The 24,086-nt window shown below is 36.0% G+C and overlaps 1 protein-coding gene across 2 annotated transcripts in view; it reads left to right on the top strand.

Annotated features, from left to right (window-relative positions):
- Positions 1 to 7,413, top strand: part of Ttk (TTK protein kinase) — a 37,971-nt gene extending 30,558 nt beyond the window's left edge. For both annotated transcript variants that reach the window (XM_046432513.2, XM_046432505.2), the window contains exons 18-22: positions 1,112 to 1,192; positions 3,366 to 3,542; positions 3,875 to 3,959; positions 4,501 to 4,598; positions 7,032 to 7,413. In XM_046432513.2, coding sequence (XP_046288469.1) covers positions 1,112 to 1,192; positions 3,366 to 3,542; positions 3,875 to 3,959; positions 4,501 to 4,598; positions 7,032 to 7,115 — 525 coding nt within the window. In that variant the 3' untranslated portion in view covers positions 7,116 to 7,413. The remainder of the gene's footprint in view (positions 1 to 1,111; positions 1,193 to 3,365; positions 3,543 to 3,874; positions 3,960 to 4,500; positions 4,599 to 7,031) is intronic.
- The last annotated feature ends 16,673 nt before the right edge of the window (positions 7,414 to 24,086 follow it).

Genomic DNA, 24,086 nt, shown 5'->3' with positions numbered 1-24,086 from the left:
GTAGAAGAATAGATGGCCTTAAAACAATTTATTTGTAACATTCTTTATATCAAAAGTATGACCAAACACTGAATTATAAGATGAGTTTGAAGATGTCTTCTGTACCAAGGCCGTAAAATACAGGATTCTGTGTTACAAGCAGAACCATTTATTTTAGAATAAGAGGAACACATTGTGAGTTTGGCATTATCCTACTGTAGAAACTCTTATGTGACTTAGATTGGATGCCAATCCCATCTCAGCACAAGGGGCCAAGGAGTCCTAGGAGACAAAGCTGGAAGGCTTCTTTTGTTTGTTGGTTTGTTGGTTGGTTTAATAAAGGAGGAAAAATGTTTAGTCTGTTCTAGCACAGAAATGACTGATGATCAAGTCCCTCAAAGTTTATGGCGACGAGTAAAATTTCAAACCTGAACAATTTTTTAAAGGCAGATATTACTAGTTAGCCACTGTAATTACATAAAAAACCCACAACATTCTGAAAATGAATCAGTTTCTGATTCTGACCCTAATCTTTTGAGAAATAACTTGATATTTTGTTGGTGGTTATTTGAATTTTTCAAGCATATCATGAAATCAATAATTATCCAAGTTTCCAAAAATATTGGAATACAATTTACTTTCCCTTCCCTTTCCCTAGTACTTCCCCTTTCCCTTTCCTCCTCCCTCTCCCTGTCTCCTTCCTCTGCTCTACTGCAATTCTTTTAATTTGTGCATATATATATATATGAAATTCACTGTGGTATAGTCATATATGTACACAATGGAATTTTATTCAGCCTTAAAAATGAAATTATGACATTTACTAGTTAATGGATAGAACTGGAGAACTTTATGCTAAGTGAAATAAGTCATACTCAAAGTCAAAAGTCAAATGCTTTCTCTCATATGCAAAAGCTAGAATAAAATAAGGTGGGGTGCGGAGTAAGAGCAGCAGGATCCCATGAACATAGTAGGGAGGTCAGTGGAGGAGAGGCAGGAGATTGAGAGCAAGGGAAGAGATATGGGAAAAGGGAGGAATGTTGGAATAAAAATTGATATTTGTGTTTTTTAAAAATGTAAAGCAGAATGAACTATGTTCATTGATTTATATCTTCTGTGACTTGGCAAATAGGTTGGCACCATTAATTACATGCCACCAGAAGCAATCAAAGATATGTCATCCTCAAGAGAGAAAGGGAAATCCAAGTCAAAGGTACTGTAATATATCCCATTCACCTGACATCTGTCAACTTGTCAGAAAACTCTAAGTTCTAAAACTTAATGGGTATTATAGAGACCTTAACCTTCTTAAGCAGATTGTCATAGATTTAATTTTACCCTTCTAATGACTTGACCTGATCTTTTTAATATAGTGACCCTTCCTATGTGTTCCTATAAGAAATGCACCATGGGTATATATTTTTCTTAAGTTTTAAAATTAAATGAAAAAAAAAATTAGCCCTAATTTGGACACCGAAAATAGCACTGAGTTGATATCATTCACAGTCTCTTTGTTTCTTCTCTGATTCTTACATTTTGTTTTCACCATTTAATCTTTTCTGAATTTTACATTTCAAAGTATACCTGCAGTATGTAATTTTTCCTGAACTGCCACTGGCTTTTTCCTTCCTTCTTTCCTTTCTCCCTTCTTTCCTCCCTTTCTGCAGTGCTGGGGATTGAACCCAGGGGCACTCTACCTCTTAGCTAGATTCCCAACTCTTTTTATTTTTTAATTGGCTGAGTTGCCCACATTGGCCTCTAACATGGTAATCCCCCTGCTTCAGTGTCCCAAGTTGCTGGGATTACAATAGTGTATCACCACTCCCAGCTAACAAATATGCTATTTTATAAATTTGTTTTTATGTCTGTTTAACTTCTACTCTTCTTCTAAAACTTAGATTTTTGTCTCTTGATTGGATTTACCATGGTTTTATTGCTCTTAACTGGGCTTTAACTTCATTTGTGGATTCTATTTTCATTTGCTTTCCAGTTTGTGCCTTTGTTTCAGTTGCTTTTTTTGTTTTCTCTTTAGTTTTATTTTCCCCCCTAACTTCTGGATATAAATAATAACGTTTGATTATAGAGCTCATCCTCATAATTAAAACTATGCATTTTACTCTGAGTTTTACTTTGGCTGCTACATTTACTGTTTTACTGTGGTATTTCTTATTTTCATTAATTTCTAAGGTTTGTAATTTCAGTTTTAAAATTGTTTCATTTTTACTTTAAGATATTTTAAATTCCACCTAGAGTTCAGATGTTTTTCAATTGTCAACTCTGTGATTTAATATGTAATGGTAAATCTCAGATGGATTGAATAACCTCCTTTTTACAGTGGCCTCAGGGATTCTAGAAGACAGAAGTTTTATTTCAACATGAATCTCAACTGGTGAAGGGCACAAAAACCCTCCCCGTTCAGCTGCGTTGTCAGCTTGGTCTGCCACACTTACCAGTGAATACCTCTTGGCTCCTTTGAGTTTCTTCTCTGGTCCTTAGGTGCCTTCATTGCTTCCTCTGCTTTCTGTTTAAAAATGTTTCTATTGTGTAGGGCTCATGACTTTTGATGGTTTGCACCTACCCACTTGCTATCCAGAGTTCATGGGTGTACCTTTTCACCTCGCTTTGTTCTAAATATTTTCCAAGTGTTGGCTTTGCTGTCATACTGCTCTATGTGTCTTATATGGGGATTAGGAGAAGTTATTGAGTACTTACTATAACCAGAAAGTATTCTCTGGTCAACCATATTCATGGTTATGTTATTTAATTTCCATTACATTGTGTTCCTCCGCACCTGGCAATGCTGCATGTTGAGCCTTACACATGCTAGGCAAGCTCTCTAGCACTGAGCCATACCCCAGTCCTACAACAGTGTAATTTTATTTGTGTTTTAGAGGTAAGGAGACAGAGACATAGAATTATCAGCTAATGATAAGACCAGTACACAGGCCCTGCCCAGCCTAATTTGTGCAATTTATATTCTTAAATTTAGGGTTGCTCAATATAAGCAACCATTTAATGTATACATACTTTGCATTTTTACAAAAATGTATTGTAATCCAGTAATTCTGGGGAAAACAAATAAAATTGATAGTTATATTTTTTATTTTCTTATTTTCATAAGCTGACAATTATTTAATATTGTGTCTCAATTGAAGTGATTATGAGTTTGTTGAAAGGTTTAAAGTGAAAAGCTCATCTCTTGATGAAATAATCAAAAGTCATGAAAATCAGAAAAAGATACTCTGTCATGTAAATATAATCTGGTACTTTCACATTTATTAATATTTTATTATGATTTTATGATAATTATGATTTTAAACATATAACTTTGTATTAAAATAAAGCAACTTGCTTTTCCCTTTTTTCCCCCCCTCTGTCCTCCTTAGATAAGCCCCAAAAGTGATGTTTGGTCCTTAGGATGCATTTTGTACAATATGACTTATGGGAAAACACCATTTCAGCATATAATTAATCAGATTTCTAAGTTACATGCCATAATTGACCCTAATCATGACATTGAATTTCCTGATATTCCAGAGAAAGATCTTCAAGATGTGTTAAAGGTAATATTACTAGTATATGGATATAGACAGATATTTCATATGATTTGTTTGAAAGAATAGCTGAAATGATCAGAATTATGGCTTAAATAACTGGTCTACTAAAAAAATGACTAACTGAAGTAGCTCTTAAAGCATGATTAGTTTTCTTCAAAGGTGTTTGAAAGCTTAATGAATACTTGAGAATTTTGCAAAAGTGACTTGGGGTAAAGAATATTATTTGAGTGGGATATTTGGAAAGCAGCTTCTGTAATGTGTAATGTGATGCAGTCTGGAAATATTTTATCAATTCACTTTTTAAAAACTGTCCCCCTCCCCCATCTTTATTTATGTAGTGTTGTTTAATAAGGGACCCTAAACAGAGGATATCCATTCCTGAGCTCCTGGCACATCCATATGTTCAAATTCAAACTCATCCAGGTACTATTTCTTTATTGTTTATCACCAGATTTTTAATACAGGCAACCAATTAACTATGATAAAAACGAGAATCTACATTGGCTACTCTTTTGCAGCCTACCTCCTTCCCTAAGGAAATTGCTATTTTGCCAAATAATAAAGTAAATAAAATTGCCTTTCTTTACTTGATGGCATTTAGTTTTTTACCTATCCTAAATAAGGGACTGTGATCAGAGGTAAATTATGACAATTCCAGCTACAAGTGGTGCATGCCTGTAATCTCTGCTACTTAGGAGGCTGAGGCAGGAGGCTCACAAATTCAAAGCCAGCCTCAGCAACTTAGTGAGACCCTGTTTCAACATAAAAAGGACTGGGGATATAACTCAGTGGTAAGGGCTTGCCTAGCATGCATGAGGCCCTAGGTTTAATCCCCATACTGAGGGAAGAGTGGTAGTGATGAAAAAGAATGTCAGTTATTGTTGTGTGAAATAGAATGTGTATTTTTAATGGACTTAAGTTTTTCTTATTGGTTACCAGTGTGTTAATTATATTTATTTTATAGGTAACCAAATGGCTAAAGGAGCCACTGATGAAATGAAATATGTTCTGGGCCAACTTGTTGGTCTGAATTCTCCTAACTCCATTTTGAAAGCTGCTAAAGTAAGTATGTGTATTTTCTACATTGGTTTGAACTGTTTTGTATATAGTTTAGTGAGTTAGGCACTCAAAAAACAGGTAACACAAATAAAAGTTGGTCTAATCATCATGTCATTTATGAAGTATACATCTATAGTTAGACTCTTAACGTGATTTTTGATAAATACAGATTTATATAATTTATAGTCTTATTATGTATATAAAGTACATTTAAAAGAGTTCTCTGTCAAGTCTTAACTAGAATAAATTTAATAGAGAAATTCTTTTAAATCATTCTATTTCAACACCTTTGTGTGTGTGTGTGTGTGTGTGTGTATGTGTATGGTACCGGGGATTGAACTCAGGGGCACTCGATCATTGAGCCTCATCCCCATCTCTATTTTGCATTTTGATTTAGAGACAGGGTCTTGCTGAATTGCTTAGTGTCTCACTTTTACTGAAGCTGTCTTTGAACTCGTGATCCTCCTGCCTCAGCCTCCTGAGTAGCTGGGATTATAGGCATGTTCCAGCTCATCCAGCTCAACACTGTTTTTAACACAGCTTTTGAATTAATTCCTTCTGGCCAAATCTTACTAAGCCTTAGAGAAATTACACTTTTTGTCAGATGAAATGGCTCCTATAAAATATACATAGCAATCAATATATTTACTGAAGCCTATATCAGACTTTTTAGCCTCCTGATACCTGTTTATATCTATTTCATGATTTTTGGATTTCAGTGTCATCAGTCATGTTTAGTGCCTGTGAATGTTTACAGACTAATTGGTTTAGCTATTTAACAATTACTAATTGTCTATTTCATTATAGCATTATCAGATGAAAGGGTGAACTAAATAGCACTCTAGCTCTCTGTATAGGGGTAAATCAATCTAAGTTGTTAAGATCTTAGTCTTATTTCTTAAGAAATTTATTATATGTTCACTATTATATTAGCATTCAAATAAGGTTAATTTTCTCAAATGCTGATGGCTAAATCAGTGGCTTTAGGAGTCAAAATCAGACAATCTGTTTTGTAATTCCTCTTTATTTCATCTCTCCATGCTTTTAGTTTTTACCAATGTATTGCTCAAAATTTTATAAATAAGGTGTATTAGTCACCTTTAACACTGATGTTATATTCCTTGAAGGCAAAGGTATCTGCAATCTTCATAAATTAGATGTTCACTAAGCTTTTTCAATCAGTTTTTTTTTTTTTTTTTTTTCAATATCTATCTAATATACTGTCAGCACTCTATCTGTGGGTTCCACATCTGTGGATTTGGTCAACTGCAGATTAAAACTATCTCAGATTTAAAATTTTGTAGTACATACTTGTAATCCAAGCTTGATACTCAGGAAGCTGAGATTAGAGGATCACAAGATCCAGTGTGAGCAATTTAGAGAAACCCTGAATCAACAAAACAACAACCAGAAAAGAAATGCATCTAGGGCTGGGGATAGAGCTCAGTTGGTAGAGTGCTTGCCTTGCATGCACAAAGCCCTGGGTTCAATTCCCAGCACCACAAAAAGAAGAAAAAAAAAAATACATCTATACTGAACATTGTCTCTGCAGTGAAATTTTTCTTATTATTCCCTACAAAATAAAGTATAACAGCAATTCACATCACATTTACAATGTTTTCAGTATTGTAAGTGATCTGGAGATGGTTTTAAATAGATAGGAAGCTATGTGTGTATATGCAAATACTATGGCACTTAATATAAGGGACTGGAACATCTGTAGTTTTCGGTCTCTGGTGTAGGATCCTGGACTCAGTCCCTACGAATGCCAGGGAACAATTTATCTAATTATAATTTCTTACATAATAATTTTTAATGTCCTCTGATTAATTTAAATAGATCTGAAAATACTTCCTATTAAGTTTCACATTTATTTAAGTGACTTTATGAAAAAATAAGGGAGATCAAGAAAGTCTTGATCTGAGTTGCTTAGTGTCATATATATTACATATATGCTTAATAGCTATGTTATATTTCTCTTATGGGAAGATGGAAATGCATTTCATGATAGCTAATTTTTAAGGTCAAATTAGCTGTTTAAAATTTTTATTTCTTAGGCTGGGATGTGGCTCAAGCGGTAGCATGCTCGCCTGGCATGCATGCGGCCCGGGTTCGATCCTCAGCACCACATACAAAGATGTTGTGTCCGCCAAAAACTAAAAAAAAAAAAAAAAATTAAAAAAAATTCTCTATCTCTCTCTCTCTTTTTAAAAAACAAAACAAAAAAAACCCCTTAATTTCTAAAAAAAAATAAAAATAAATAAATTTTTTATTTCCAAAGTTTTATAAGATAACTTCCCAATTATAAGAATAAGAGAAATAATTTATTACATTTAGGATATGTCAATTTATTACACTTAGAATATGTTATCTTTAATAATTTGATAATACATTGAATTTTAAAAATTACAGAACAGATTTGTGTTTTAATTTCAGACTTTATATGAGCGCTATAGTAGTGGAGAAAGTCATGATTTTTCATCATCCAAGACTTCTGAAAAAAAATGGGAAAAAAAATGATATAAACTGTCAACACTATAAAGTACATTGGACTGTTGGAAATCTACTCTTGAAAACCACTTCACTCTGAAATGCTATCAGCAAAAACATTCAGTAAATTATTTTTAAAAAGAAACTGTAAAAATAACAACTAATGGCACTGTATATATTAAATTGTAAAATTGTTTTCTCTGTTTTATGTTTTTCTATAAATCAAATCTATTTGATAGCATTTCATACTTGGAATACTGGGTAGACAACTGAAATATATTTTGAAGAACTTTGTAAATAAAGCTTTATAGCATTAAGTAACATAAGATTTCAAAATTGTAAAATTATTTTCTTCTATTTTTTTTCATTTTTTTTTTTTTGTACTGGGGATTGAACCTGGGGGTATTTTACCACTGAGCTATAGCTGCAGGGTTTTTTTTTTTTTTTTTTTTAAATTTTTATTTTGAAACAGAGTCTTGCTAAGTTGCTGAGAGTCTTACTAAATTGCTGGGTCTGACCTTGAACTTTTGATCATCCTGCCTCAGCCTCCCGAGTCACTGGGATTATAGGCATGTGCCACTGTGCCCAACAGTAAAATTATTTTCTTAAAGCAAATATATCATCTTCATGGTTGTGAAACTCTTAATAAAAATTGAGTTAATGGAACACTTGGGTAGGAGTAGATCATAGTAAATGAAATTTCAAAGAGAAATTCCAAAAGGATTTGAATTCCTAAATAAATTTCCAAATTATTTATGCCACTGATTAGTTCATAGTTAAGGGCTGCACATGGCTCTTTCATTTCTCCCTTAGATTCTTCCTAGCATATATTGCTTCTGGTGTTTAGAGTGTCTTGCTAGATTTTGTATTGTAAATTGTATGAATGTCCCCAATGCTTAGTGATGGCCAAGTAGCCCCAGAGTCTCTTACATGCTTTTTTTGTATTGTTGTTGATTGGACTCAGTACCTTATGCATGCTATTCAAGCACTCTCTCAACTGAATCTAATAGCTAATAGTTAAAGGTTCGTATTGAGTATCAAGAAATAAAATTTTTACAAATGGCCCATATGACAGGTACAGTCAAAATGCAGGCATGCTATAAAAATTATTGTATAAAATTATCTTTAAGCTAAGTAAGTGTATAAGGTATATAAAACACAAATGAAGTTTGTTTTTAGCCTAGAGTTTCATCCCCAAGAATATCATTGTGTACGTGTAAATATTTCAAAATCAGAAAAAATTTGAAACACTTTTAGTTTCAAGCATTTCTCATAAGGGATACTCAACCTGTATTATCACATAGTCTTTTTTAAATTAATTTTTAAGAAACATTTTAATGGATTTTGTTTTGTAGAGCAGGCTTTTTTATTTTTTCAATTTATGGTTTTTTGGTTTTTTTTTTGTACCAGGGATTGAACTCGGGGGCACTCAACCACTGAGCCACATCCCCAGCTCTATTTTGTATCAAAAGTAAAGAAACAGGGTCTTACTGAGTTGCTTTACCAGCTTCGCTTTTGCTGAAACTGGCTGGCTTTGAACTCAAAATCCTCCTGCCTTAGTTTCCGAAGCTGCTGGGATTACAGGTGTGTGCCACTGCACTCAGCTTCAGCCTTTTTTATTTTGAGATTAGGTCTTGCTAAGTTTCTGAGGCTGACCTTGAACTTGTGATCCTCTTGCCTCAGCTTCCCAAGTTGCTCTAATTATAGGCATGCACCACCATGCCTGACTTTTACGTGTTTAATGACATGTTTTTATCATTATATCACATAGAATAATCTCACTGTCCTGAAAATCTTCTGTGCTTTGTCTGTTTCCCTTCTTTACCCACCATCCCCTGGTAATCACTGGTCTTTTTACTTCTCCATATTTTTTTTTTCCTTTTCCAGAAATTTATCTATGTAAATCATACAATATGTATGCATTTAAGTTTTCTTAATGTCTTTTATGGCTTGGTAGCCCCCTCCCTTTTTTATTTTTTTAGCAAGGAGTAGTACTCCATTGTATGGGTGGCCACAGTTTACCTACCCATTCACCTACTGAAAGGCATCTTGGCTTGTTTCCAACTTTGGGCAATTGCAAATAAGACTCTCTAAAGATCTGTGTGTAGGTTTTGTATGGACATAAAGTTTCAACTCTGGTAAATACTAAGGAGCTTGATTGATGGATTGTTGGTAAGTTAAGTGACAGTTCTATTTTACCTTACACCGGCAATGAGAATTTGTATTACTCCACAGCCTCACAAGGATTTGAGGTTGTCTATATTTTGGATTTTGGCCTTTTTAAGAAATGTGAACTGGTATCTTGTCTAAATTTGTATTGCATTAATGACATGTGATGCTGAGCATCTTCATTTTTTGTATGCCTTATTTGCTATTTGTGTATCTTTTTGGGTAGTGTCTGTTCAGGGGTCTTTTGCCCATTTTTAAATTGGGGTTGCTCATTTTCTTATGATTGAGGCTTAAGAGTTCTGTATATTTTGAATAACAATTTTTTAAATTTTTTATTTGTTCTTTTTATTTATATATGACAGTAGAATGTATTTTGACATACATACATGGAGTGTAACTTCCTGCTTTTATGGCTGTACGTGATGTGCAGTTATACTGGTTGTATATTCATATAGGAAAGTTATATCCAATTCATCCTACTGTCTTTCCCATCTCCAGCGATTCTTTATTATATGTGTCTTTTGCAAATATTTTCTCCCATTATGTGGCCTATCTTCTCATTCTCTTGATTCTCACATTTTTAATCATGGTTATTAGTTTTCAGGGTTACTAGTTTCTAAGATAACGTAATAGATAATTTGTAAGCTTAAACCTGAGTTCTACAAATCACCCTGGAATGGTAATAATTCACACGGAAGCAGGAATGTATTCTACATCTGCCCCTAGAAAATATGCCAATATTTTCTTTTTAAAATTATCTTGAAATTACTGTATATGTAACCAATGTTTTAAATTAACACTTGTGATGTTAAGAGTTATAACAAAAAGTCCCATTTGGGAAAAGGTATTATTTGTCACTTCTTAATAGTACCTGAAGATCTAGAATAAACATCTCAATAAATAAATAGATAAATAAACAAACTCAATCTGTGAACCTTACTATTGAAAGGCAACTGTTCCCTTTGAAATTAAGCAACAGATAATTCTTACTTGGTTTCACACATTTCTCAAACATGCTTTACATCTTAACTGGACTGAATTATCTCTATCTTAGCATTGTATTAGTCCTAAAAGCCAACTTAGTTATCAAAGTTAAATGTGCAATTAGTACTTTACTAGTTTGATAATCTTTCCTAGTAAATAATCTTTCACACACTAAATTTCAGGAGTTGGGATATGCTGGTATTTGGTTAGAAAAATTAATTTTATGTCCCCTTTTATTTGCCTGGACTAAATAAAGGAATGTTCTTTGATAGGGTTTTCTGAATGTTAATCTTTTTCCTCTGAATCTGGTTGGTGTTTAATAAATGTACTTTTTTATTTAGTGGTCCTACAGTGTGGCCAGGTGGAAGGAGTCCTGGAAAGGACTCTGCTTTGAGCATTCTCTGACAAGCTTTGTGGGTCTGGGCAAGTCACTGAATATCCTTGAAACTTGGTGTTCTTATTAGTAAAATTAGAAGAATGAACAATATGTCTCCTAGGTTCTCCTCTCAGTCAGACTAAGTATGAAATCTTACATAAAAATAAATTGGGATGAGGAGTAGTTACAAAATGTAGAAAGAGGTAAAAAAAAATCCTATCTATGAAATCACAATTTTCCTACAGGAATCCAAAACTAGAAGCTAGATTAGGGATTCTTAAGTGCCCTTGTTTGGGAAATCCTGAGTGCACAGAAAGAGGCCTTTTTCCTCTTAGCTTTTGAAATCTTCCTTGTGCCCAGCTCAGTCCCCACCACTCCTGTATGGACTGTTGTTCTCTACCTCTTAGAAGAAAGGCTACAGGAAAACTCAGGAGCTCTGGCCTCTTCCTCTTCCATTCTGTCTGCTGATTGAATGGGACTGTGGCCAGAAAGGGAGAAAGGGTAATGCAGGACTTAGTGAGAACGTGCTGCTCTGGGCTAGGTTGACTATTTAATTTTGTCTTAAATTTTTGGTTTTCTATTTTCCATCCCTATTTAGTAGGATGAGATTGTGGGTGAGATATCCTGACACTGAGTGCCTACTAAAACTTGGGCCAAGTACTTAGAACACTGAACAATAAACTCAGTGTGTGTTTTCTAGGATCTTTCTGACTAATAGATTCCATGATATGCATTCCCTAGGGCTCTCCCTAACTCATGATTTTAAAGACAATATGCTTATGGATATAATGACCCTATTTGTATCTTCAACCCAGACTCTCCTCCATACATACATTCAGTTGATTGTTCAATGTTAAGTTGGATGTCATACACATCCCTAACTCCACATATACAAAATAAAATTGACCTGTCGAAACCTGTTCCCTTTAAATTCCCATTTAAACTGATGGCAGTTCCATCCTTTCAGTTACAATGGTCTAAAACTTTGGACTCATCCCTAATGCCTCATTGTCTTCAGCCCTCATCCAGTCCATCAGGAGACATTTGCTTTATTTTGTAAATATAGCTACATCCTACCGCTTCTTGCTGCCTTGTTCTCACTGTTTCTGTAACAGCCTCCTCAATTGGTCTCCCTGAATCAACTTTTTAGCGCTTATAGTTTATTTTAATCGCCAGAGTAATCATTTTAAAACATGCAGTCAGATCATGTCGTTCCTTATTCCAAAACCCTACAATGGCTTTCAATTTTACTGACTACAAATTAACACCCTCAGATCTGACCTTATCACCTGTGGGCAGCATAGGTCCTCTGGCAATGCAGTGTTAGTCTGATGGGTCCAGGGTAAGAGTCTGCATGGTACATGAATGAGAACCACCAAAGATCCACTTTTGCTTCTTCAGCTGACTGTTAACGACTATAGTCAGAACTAAATTTTCCCACCAGGACCATCCTAGTGGCAAGTCAGTGCACTGTGCTATAATTGGAAGTTAGGGGAGGAAAATTTCTTTATTTATATAAGAGCTGTTTTTAACCTTTTACTGCCTTTTCTAATGATCAAATACTATTGGATATATGCATACACCTAGTAAACTAATATGAAACTCTCCAAATCTAATAAATACTGCAAGCAACTAATTTTTCAACCTCACATTGGTTCCATGCATTATCACTTATTTATTTTTTATTGACAAGAGATCTTCATTTCTTAGATAAATCTATACAATAATCTAGAATAAAGTAATGATTTGTCTTGCTATTTCATGAGTCTCACTTCATTATTGCCAAATTTGTTTTTAAAATCTGAAGTAATTTTTATTGCCAAAATAATCAACCATATTCCCATTTTACATAACATAGGTTTTCACTTAAGGTAATGTATATTCCACACCTAGGAAATGTGTTCATTCCCAGTTGATAGCCAGGCGTAAGGTCTTCTATAGTTATGAGTCTTCTACAGGCCTTGGCATTTCTTAAACAGCCTTCAATGACTTATGTATGGGAGAAATTTTCTGAGTGAGAGCATACATAAAGTAGAAAAAGCATTTCTTCTTTTTTTTATGGTAGTGGGAATTAAATCCAGGGGGCACTTTACTACTGAGCTACATCCTCAGCCCTTTTTATTTTTTTCCTTGAGACAGATTCTCATTAATTTGCTGAGGCTGGCCTCAAACTTGAGATCCTTCTGCCTCAGCCTCCAAGTCACTGGAATTGCAGGTGGCTGCTCCTGAGCCCAGAGGAAATAATTTCTGTGATGAAATGGTGATCACTGGATGTCTACAGATTTATAAGCTTTGAATAAAGGGAAGTGTGGATAAGATCAACCAGAAATTAAGATTTCTCAGAGGCCCAGAATTCATGTTGATGTTTAATCAACCACTAAGCATCTTCACCTTTGCACTGGCTTGTCTTAAGTGTTAGATCCAGGACATTCTAAGTGCTAGGTTTGCCAGCTTAGAACTTCCACCTTCCCCACCCTGCAACCCCTTCCCCGCCTTGAAAAAGCTAACTGGACATTTGACTTCATAGTAGAGACACCTGGGAGCTTTTTAAAACTACTTATGCCAGTTCAGGTTCAAGTCAATTAAAAAGAAAACAGCCCCCTCTCTTGGCCATCCCTTGGATAATGGGTGAGCATCTTCAGGGTGTATTTTGACTTGGGAAGGACTATCTGGGGGAAAATCCTATGTAGGTCTTGAAAATGAGCTGGCAGGGAATTCTGGGGTCTCAGGCATCTGGAATGCAATGTGGAAAGGGGGCAACCAGAGCACTGCTTCCCAATGGGTACATGCTTTGGTCCTGTGGATTCCTGGTCTTATAGGAAATAAGCCAGAGGAGGACAGACAGGGATATGGGACATATTTGGCTCTAAGAATAGTTCAGCCTTTAATTCATAGACTTATTCAAAGGAAGAAATCAAATTCAAATTTGATATAAAAGAAAAAAATCTTATTTTTCTAAAAACAGAATTTGATAATTTGACACTCAAAAGCACATGTAAAAAATCTTTGGAATTCAATAAACAGATATTTGTAAAACCAAATGCAATTAGGAAGATTTAATAGCAATTTCAGCAGCTTTTGCTGAAACACCAATAGAAAGACTAAGAAAAGATTAGAAAAGGTCAATAAAAGTATAAAACTATATATCCACTTGGGGGCACTACAAAGCTATTTCTTACTTTAGGGGAAAATAAGATTATTAGTTCATGAGGACTGCAAAGATTACACTTGACTCTTCTAGTCCATAATTGTTGGGCCCCTGAGGAAATCAATATGGATTGTGATATGGCAGGAATTTAACCTGAAAAATGAAAGTTGCCTCTAGAGGAGTGCGACTTTGTCCAGTAGCACATGTGCTATTACATTTAAATGGGTTGAAATTAAACCATTTGCATGAGTCATATTTCAAGTGTTCAGTAGCAAGGTGTGACTAATAGCTACAGCATTGGAGAACATAGGTATAGAACATACGCATCTCACAACACTTCCACTGGACAGTGTGTTCTAGAGTAACTGCAGTTACCATACTAGCTACCAAACTGATCACTACCAGTGCCATATCATATCCAGTTTAATCTGGATCTAATTGATCTTTAGATTGTCTAATGGAAAATGACAGTTTTAGCTTAATTTGATTCAATTTTTATCGTTAACAGCAGGATGGTCATGAACATCCTTAATGAAATCTTTTACTCATTTCTTTTTAAATATTTTTTAGTTATACATGGACACAATATCTTTATTTTTATGTGGTGCTGAGGATTGAACCCAGTGCCTCACATGTGCGAGGCAAGCACTTTACCACTGAGGCACAACTCCAGCCCTTTTATTCATTTCTTTATAGGTTTGCTAGAAGTAGAATTTTTGGTCAAAGTTGGGGGTTTGTTTTTAAGACTCTTATACCCAGAGCTCCATTGTTTTTCAGAGAGGTTTTAACAATTTATGTCACCAACAGCTATGAAAGAATACATGTTTTTCTTCATAATTTGCCAATATGTTGTTATTTTAAAAAATCACCGCCAATCTGATTATACAAAATGTCCTATTATTTTTGTCACAATATTTAAGATATTCTTTTCAGCATCTTGGTGTAAAATATTGTATAAATTTCTCATGCCTTGATAAGATTTTTTTTTCTAATTTCCCCCTGTTTTCTTTCTGTTGTTGACTCTTTTGTGAATGTTTTTGTGCTTTATCTCATTCTGTTCCCTAAATGATCATTGCAGGCATTTAAGAAAGCCATTTTATAAATGTTTTGAGGTTTTTGTTTGTTTTGTTTTGTTTTTGCAGTGATGGGGATGGAAACCGGGTCCTCTAGCATGCAAGGCAAGAGCTCTATCACTGAGCTACACTCGTACACTCTATGTTTTTTTTTTTTTTTAATTAAAAACAAAATCAAATTGCAATTAAAAAAAAGATTAAAAGCTATAAAATGAAAAGTAAGCTTCCCTGTCAACATAAGTTTCTTTCCTCAGAGACAACTGCTATTAGAGGTTTATGTGTTCATTTGGAAATTACTTATGCATAAATAAGCATGTACAGGTTTTATTTGTACCTGTGTATGCATATAGCTATATATGAAATGAATTGGGGCTTACTATAAATAATCTGAATTTTTAAAATTTACTATCTTTTAAGATACTTCCTTAGATCTACCTCATTTTTTAAAATGTGGTATCCTCTGATATTGATATATCGAATTTCCTACTTTACAAGCTTTGAGATGGTTTCATGGTGGTCTTTGTTATTATCAGCAGTGTTACTGAAAAATTCTTTGGTTTGAATGTGTGTACAAATTTAAGCATACCTCTAGAAGGGGGCCAGGGATAAGGCTCAGTGGTAGAGTGCTTGCCTAGCTTGCATAAGGTCCTGAATTCTATCCACAGCATGGGGCCTGGGTGCAGGTGGGGGGGCACTATAGAAGATATAACTAGTACTCAGATATGTGCCACAAAGTTTATGCACATTTTAGATTTTGCCCATTTCTTTTGTTACCTCTTGATCTTTCCTTGTGCCAGGTGGTCTTTGTCTTGATGCTAGTCATATTATTTGTGGGGTTGGGGGTGGGAAGATAAAACAAAGTAAAGGGGGTCTTATCTGGGAGCATCTACCTTTAGAGAGCAGTTTGCTTTGCTTATACCAGATCTGAGGCTTATCCATGACCACAGTATTCCAGGTTCAAAGTTTGAGGTTCCCAAGACCATTCAGGTGATTAAAAAAAAAAAAAAAAGTCAGATTAAAATCTACAGAATTTATTTCTAGATACGTTTCCTGGAAGTCAGCCCTTCTGGTTCCAGGTTAAAGTGAATAAAGATGTAAGACTCCTTATGGTGGGCATGGTCACATATGCATGTGATTCCAGCTCCTTGGGAGAGGGAGGCAGGAGTTTTGAAAGTTCAAGGCCAGCCTGAGCAACTTAGCAAGACCACGTCTCAATGATATTGATTAAATAAATTGTTGTATCATGTACATGAATGAACCGTAACTACAAATCCCACTGTTGTGTACAATTACAATGCACTAATAAAAAATGGTGGTAGACAGGGGTATACCCTGTCTCAAACTATAAAAAGGGTTGGGTACGTAGCTCAGTGGTAGAATACCCCTGGGTTCAATCCTCAGAAATGAAAAGAATACTCATTGTGTTACTAGACCGAGGTCTGTGGATGCTCCTCCTAAAGGCAGTGGGACCTCAACTTAACTGCTGAAAAGAATTTCAGGACTCGTCAAAAGCAAGGTACAAGCAAAGATTTATCAAAGGACAAAAAAGGTATCCCCTCACCTCAGAGAAGACCAGTGACGTAACCAGGATCAAATTCTCTGACTATATATATGATTTTTTTGGAAAGAAACGTGCGGGTTCTCAAGCAAGCTTTTGTGAACATCAAATCCCATGTTAATTATTTGCTTTTGGGGGTTCTGAATGTTTCTTCTTGGTTAGGTGGTCTAGCTATAAATAAGTTGTGGGCACACTGTGTAAGTCTTTGAATCTGGTGACACTTAAATTGGTTTTTTTTTTTTTTTTTTTTTTCCCTATCTGATCTGGTACAAGCATACACTGGAGATTTTGTTCATCTAACGTAAAAGACAAGCATGGTCGGTCATGCCTCTAGATCTAGATCTCCATTTGTAAAGGTCTCTCTCTCTCCCTGAGAGCTCACCTATCTCAGCTGGGCCATTCCTGGACTTGGAGTTGTGTTTATCATACTCCACCAAGTTGCCAAATGTATATTTCACAGATGTTTCTCCCAGATTAGCAAATAAATGCTCACCTGTGCTTACCTCTCTAGGCTTTTATTATCATTAATATTTTTTCATCATTAATATTTTGATCTCATAATCTTTACTAATTAATATTTATGGTTTTTTTGGTTATGTAACAAATATCTTTAAGACTGTGTTTTCAAACTCCGGACACTTAATATCTCATAGTTTTTGCAAGTCGGGAACATAGATGGGCACCGTTGGACCTAGGACCCTAGTGTAGTTCCTGACTCTCACCAGAGTGTGGTCTCCTGGAGCTCAAAGTTCTCTCCTGTGGTTGGGAGGATGTAGCTCCTTGGCAAATGTGCTGAGAGCCTCAGCTCCTCACTGGCTGTTGGGAAAAGGCCACCTTGCGTGACCTCTCCATAGTAATGTGCTGTATGCTTCTGGCTTCACTTGGAGCAAGTGAGCAAACAACAGTGACAAGATGGAAGCCATGGTGTTTTTGTAACTTAATCTTGGAATTAACAAAATTTCAACTTTGGCCATTTTCTCTTTGTTAGAAATGAGTTACTAGGTCTAATCCACACACCAGAGGAAGGGATAATATCTGGTGTGAATATCAGGAGGCACAGGTCATTGTGGGCCATTGTTGAGGCTTCTTACCACAAATCATTACCTCTTTGTTTTATGATTTGTTTTGCTACATTTATACAAAGTTTTAAGTTTGTCCTCAGGAGTGTTGGTGCAAATTGCCTTTTCTGCTGCTTTTTAAAAATAGTTTTACCACTATACATTCTTAAATAATGCCGGAGTCTGGCTGGACACAAATAACCGGGAGGTCACGAGCCACTTGTAGATTCAAGCAGGAACGAACTTTATTTCCGAACCCACGCGAACACCACCCATGAGAACTCTCCAGGAACTCCGCGAGAGCTCAACCAGAACTTAACTGGAACTCTGGGAGAACTCAACCATCACCATCCTAATGGCTCGCTGGCACCACCTCTCGACCACTCCCCCTGGCAAAATGCCAGGTGCCATCCTGACTCGGCTGCGGCTCTCAATATCTCCCCCCTTCTGTTTAATTAAACAACAAGCATGTGGCTTAGGGACCGTGCCTGTCTTAGGTTGTCCAATACCACAAATGGTCCTTACCCGTCATCAGATGAGCTGACCTCAAGGAGTCAGCCTCCTGTCTTAGGTTGGTACCATTGCAATTGGATCTTACCCATCATTGACTACCGGCCCAGCATTTAGCCACACTTGTGGATAGTGGTTTTTACACAAACACCATAAACAACCTGCTACAAGCAGAAAGGGGAGGATACAAAATGCCATGACACCAAGCCAATTGACGGCCCCTTTTGGAAAAATTGTATCACCGATGACATCATCAGCAAAGATACCCCGGCACTACCACAATTCACTGTACCAACAGACAGTTCACAATGCATGCAAGTGATACATAGTCCAGGCAAGTTCTGCAAGCAGTTCAAAGCAGAGGAATCCATTAATATGTCCATTTCCTCCCAAAGTAAATCGACTCCTTGATTGAGTATCACTTGTTGAGTTACATTATTCATTGATGCATCAGTTTGTACAGTTTGTTGTGATAGCTATCATAGAAGCTGTAGTTTGGTTTTATCTTTGTCTTTACTGGCACTGGGATTAAGATAGGAATTCTGGCAGTGATGGCTTAAAAAAAAAAAGAAATTATGTAACATTCCAGCAGGCACTAAAAAAAAAGCAATTTTCTAAACAATTTAGTATCCTGAATAGAATTAGATATAATGAAAAGGAAAGGTGAAAGTAAACAAACAGATCTGTTAACCACCTTTTAAAACAATCCTCAACAGCTATTTACCTAATTTAAATTAAACTGTTTAAATCACGTGAATAAAAAAAAATATTTGGATCCATTTTTTCATGAGCGCTCCTCATATATGATATATGGACATACGCACATACAGACATACAACACATAACACAAGTGTGCACACATAACACAATACATACAACACATAGCATAATAGTAAAGGCCTTGTAGCTTTTCACAGGTGAAATCTCCATTGCAATGCTCAAAAACTCCACAGTCAAAAAATAGAACTGATCAGAAAAACATTAACCTAGGTCTGTATGAGCTCAAAAACCAAAATAGAACTTCATGATGTGGGAAAGGGCAATAATAAAATAGATATTGAAAAAAGCATCCTGGTTACCACCTGGGTTTGACTCTTCTTTTGATATCCCATCCTTTTTCCTGTAACTTGCATATGGGTCTGAAGGTATTCCCACAAGCAAGCCCCAAGGTTTCTTACATTTGAAATAGGCCTTAATGTTGTTCATTATTCATTAGCCTCCAGATGTGGGAGAACCACTGTCGCATATGTAGGATAGCCAAACTGGAGTTCTGGATATCAGCTGTTATGGATTTGAGCCAAATCATCTTCTTTTTGGTCTGTAGAAATCGCTTTAGTTAGTCTCTCTGGAATCCAAATCAGCTGCTGTTCTCCCTGTGGAAACACACAAACAGACCTCCGACTCCAGACAATCACTGGGTCAGGATCTTTCCATTGTCCTGTTAGAATATCCTTCCAAAGTACCTTGGGCTTATGTACATTTTTTGGACACATGTGCCTTTCCGCAGCACTAAGCCCTGATGAATCCAAATTTAAAAAGTTTAGAGTAAAAAGGGTTATTTTAAGTTCATCTTTGGGGGATATATACCCCTTCACAATTCCCTCTTTTTGCTTTACTAAGTACATTTTAATAGTTTGATGAGATCTTTCAACTATGCCTTGTCCCTGTGGATTGTATGGGATTCCTGTTATATGAGTAATGCCAAATGATGAGCAAAATTGTTTAAAAGAGGTAGAAGTATAGCCAGGGCCATTATCTGTTTTTAACTGTTTTGGAACGCCCACAGTGGCAAAATTTTTTAAGCAATGAGCTATAATATCTCTAGTTTTTTCTCTGGCATGAAGGGAGCCCATCAAAAATCCAGAAGAAGTATCAACTGTAACATGCAAATATTTTAAATATTTAAATATTTTAACTTTCCAAATTCTGCCAAATATGGTTAGGTATCAGTCCTCTAGGATTGACTCCAAGATTAACTTGTGGTAAAAAGGTCACACAATTTTGACATTGTTTTATTATTTGTCTAGCTTGTTCTTTAGTTATTTTAAAATGCCTTTTTAAAGTATTTGCATTGACATGGAAGCATTTATGAAAATTTGTAGCTTCTTCTAGCGTAGAAAAAATATGTATGTCATGTGTAGTTTTATCTGCTAAATCGTTGTCCAAACTAAGGGCTCCAGGCAATCCTGTATGTGCCCTGATATGTCCTATAAAGAATGGATCTTTTCTGTCCCAGATTAGAGTTTGTATAGTGGAAAACAAAGAGAAAACAGTAGAGGAAGGGGAAATCCTACCAGCATCTTCAAGGGATACTATAGCATTTACTATATACTGACTATCGGAAAATAAATTAAATACAGAATCTTTAAACATCACAAAAGCTTGTAATACTGCATTAAGCTCTACCTTTTGAGCTGATTGTTTGGGTACTAAAAATGTAAAAGTTTGATCAGGTGTAACTATTGCTGCTGTACCATTATTTGACCCATCAGTGAATATATTTGGAGCATTCATGATAGGTGTTTATCTTCTCATTTTTGGAAAAACTACAGGATGCGAAGACCAAAAAGACAACAAAGGATTAGATGGTAAGTGGTTATCAAATGAAACATTAGATTTACACATGATTATTGCCCAAGTATTTAACTCATTAGCTAACTCATCAATTTGATCCATAGTATATGGAGTAATAATTTTATAGGGAGAAATTCCAAACACTCCTTTTGCTGCTTTTATTCCTTTGAGTATTAATTGTCCTACAGCCTCAGGATACCTAGTAAGAATAGTGGTAGGAGAATAAGATAAATGTATCCATAATAATGAACCTTCTTGCCAAAATACTCCTGTAGGAATATTTTTTGTTGGTAGTACAATAAATAATAAAGGCAAACATATCAATTCTATCCAAATGCATATTTTCCATATATGTTTCAATGATTTTTGATGTCTTTCTTGCTTCAGGCGTTAACATGCGGGGTGAATTTGGATCTGATGGACCTTTTAGGATATCAATTAAAGGTCCCAACTCTCCTGTTGGTATGTCTAGATAAGGCCTTATCCAATTTATGTCTCCTAATAACTTTTGAAAGTCGTTAAGTGATTTGAGTTGATCTACTCATATTTGAATTTTTGGTGGATGGACCATGGTCAAGGATAATAGAACTCCTAAATAATTAATTGGAAAATTTAATTGTACTTTATCTATTGCTATCTCTAGATTATATATTTTTTAATAAATTTGTAAGCGTGGCATAACATTTTCGCAATATGTTTTTATCTTTGTGTGCTCATAATGCATTGTCCATATAGTGAAATATTTGTAGTTCAGGATTTTGATTTCTAAGTGGCTGGATTGCTTTGTTAACATAAATTTGACACATAGTTGGTTTGTTAGCCATCCCTTGAGGGTACTTTCCATTCATATGTCTGATCGGGACCTTCATGATTCAGCGCAGGGATAGTAAATGCAAAACGTGGACTATCCTCAGGATGAATTGGAATTGAAAAAAAAATATTTAATATCTATAACTAAAACATACCAGGTTTTTGGCAAAGCAGACAATTGAGGAATCCCCGATTGAGCAGGCCCCATAATAACCATCTCGTTATTAATAGCTCTTAAATCTTGCAATAATCTCCATTTACCAGATTTCTTTTTGATGACAAAAATGGGAGTATTATAGGGAGATACAGAAGGTTGTATATGTCCTTCCACTAATTGTTGTTTGACCAGGTCATGGGCTGTTTGTATCTTTTCTTTAGTCAGGGACCACTGAGGAACCCATACTGGTCTTTCTGATTTCCAAGTAATTTTTATTGTCTCAGTGACCCCTCCTGAAAACCCAATCCATGTCTATCTATTTCTTGATCTATTTGTATTGGTGCCACTATACTTTGTCCTTTTTCTCCTGATCCTTTTCCTTTCCTAAAACCTTGTCTAGTCATAATAGTGGGTGCATTTGAACTGATGTTATTTATTAATGTTAGTCCTAATTGATCTAGGACATCTCATCCCCATAAATTTATAGGAAGATGATCCAATACATATGGCTATATAGTTCCTTCACATCCTTCAGGATCATTCCAATCTAATACCATCGCACTTCTAAGGGGGTTAGTTACCACTCATAGGCCTTGAAGCGTTGGAGTGGTTTGTTGTAATGGCCAATGTTTTGGCCATTCTTGACGAGGTCTGCACCTATATCCAGTAGCCCATTAAATTCATGTCCTTGAATATTTAGTTTTAGCATTCGGCGAGAATCTAAATTTAAAGAAAGCATAGCCCAATCTACACATGTGGAGCCTAATCCCCTGGAACCTCTTTCTATAGTACAACTGGAAAATTTATCATGTAGGCTGGGTATTATTAATAACTGTGCTATTCTATCTCCTGGTGAAATTACTGAAATTACTTGGAGAACTGGCTATAATTTTTATTTCACCTTCGTAATCGGGATCAATTACCCCAGGACTTATCATAAGTCCTTTTAGAGTAGAAGAACTGCGTCCTAATAATAAGCCTACTGTTTCTTGGGGAAGAGGTCCTTTTATCCCTGTGGGAATGCTTTGAACTCCCATCTCTGGAGTTAATACTGCTCTGGTGGAGGCGCAGATGTCCAACTCTGCGCTCCCTCTGGTTTGTCTGATGAGAGATCTAATGGATAATGTGTCCTGGGCACTACCCTGATGGTGGTGCTGGGTTCCTCCAGTGCCCTGTATATTTGTGGTCGTGGGCCCTGGAGCATGGGGCCCCCCTGTCCGTTTTTTGGCAATGGAGCCCAATGTTTTTCTCCACGATATCATGGGTAAACACCTGGTCCTTTTCCGTTTTTTGATAACGGAATACCCTCTATAGTGGTTTGAGAACGGCATTCATTAGCCCAATGTCTCCCTCTATGGCATCATGGGCAAATACACAGTATTCTACCCCTTTGATACCTAGTTTTGTTAAACCCTCCTCCTATGGGGCAACTCTTTTTAAAAAGTCCTGTTTGTTCACAATTTTAGCATGTTTTTGGCCTGGCACCTAAAGCCTGTTGTACTGCAGCTGCCAAGACTTGCCCTTGTTCATTAATGTCTCTGCATAATTTACTATATGTGTTTAAATCTCCATGTTTCCGTGGTCTAATGGCCTCCCTGAACCATCTATTTGCCTGTTCGTAGGCTAGTTGTTTTATTAATGGCATCGCTTGTTCTACATCCCCAAAGATTCTGGTAGCTATTTGTATAAGCCTATCTACAAATTCAGCATAAGGTTCATTAGCTCCTTGTATTACCTTAGATAATTGACCTTGTAAATCTCCATGCCCCTGTAAAGTTTTCCATGCCCTAACCCAGCTGAAGGGATTTGTGAGTATATGGCAGGATCATATCTAATTTGTTGCAGCTGACCCTCATAAGATCCCTCTCCTAACAACATATCTAGATTTCTCTGAGGATAACCGGCTGCTGCATTTTGCCTAGCCATATCCATGCAATATTCCTGATTGGCAACCTTCTATAACAGATATTGTCCTCCATTTAGCACAGCTTTGCACATACTAGCCCAATCTGCTGGTGTTATGTTCAAGTTGGTAATGGATTTGACCATACTTACAGTGAAGGGTGCTTGAGGACCATAGGTTGTTACAGCCTCTTTCAGCTGCTTCACTGTTTTGAAATCTAAAGCATGGTGAATTCACTGCCCTCCTGCCTCCTCAAATACAGGGCATGCTAATCTTTGAGGTTCTGTCTCAGGATCCCATCAACTACGGGGATTGAGGGCCACTCAGCATACGTTGTCTCCATAGGTGGAGCTGTTGGTTGAATTACGCCCTCTGGTGATAGAATGGTGTTAGTAGCAGCCTCCTGTTGTAACTTCTCCCCTGATAGTTTCTTCCTTAAGTCAAGTTTATTTTTCTTAATCCCCATTATTATTAGTATTTTAATATTTATTATTTTTTTAGTTGTACATAGACACAATACCTTTATTTTATTTATTTATTCATTTTTATGTGATGCTGAGGATCAAACCCAGGGCCTTGCATGTGCTAGGGGAGCACTCTACCATTGAGCCATAACCCCCACCCCTTAATCCCCATTATTATATTAAATAGAAATAGTTCTAGTTCTTGATTTTAAAGATG

The sequence above is a fragment of the Marmota monax genome, unplaced genomic scaffold (genome assembly GCF_021218885.2).
Source record: "Marmota monax isolate L192 unplaced genomic scaffold, Marmota_monax_Labrador192_F-V1.1 WCK01_AAM20220418_F8-fsc00013, whole genome shotgun sequence".
Lineage (NCBI taxonomy): Eukaryota > Metazoa > Chordata > Mammalia > Rodentia > Sciuridae > Marmota > Marmota monax.
Note: the sequence above shows the minus strand (reverse complement) of the source record. Positions and strands in the feature narration are given on the sequence as shown.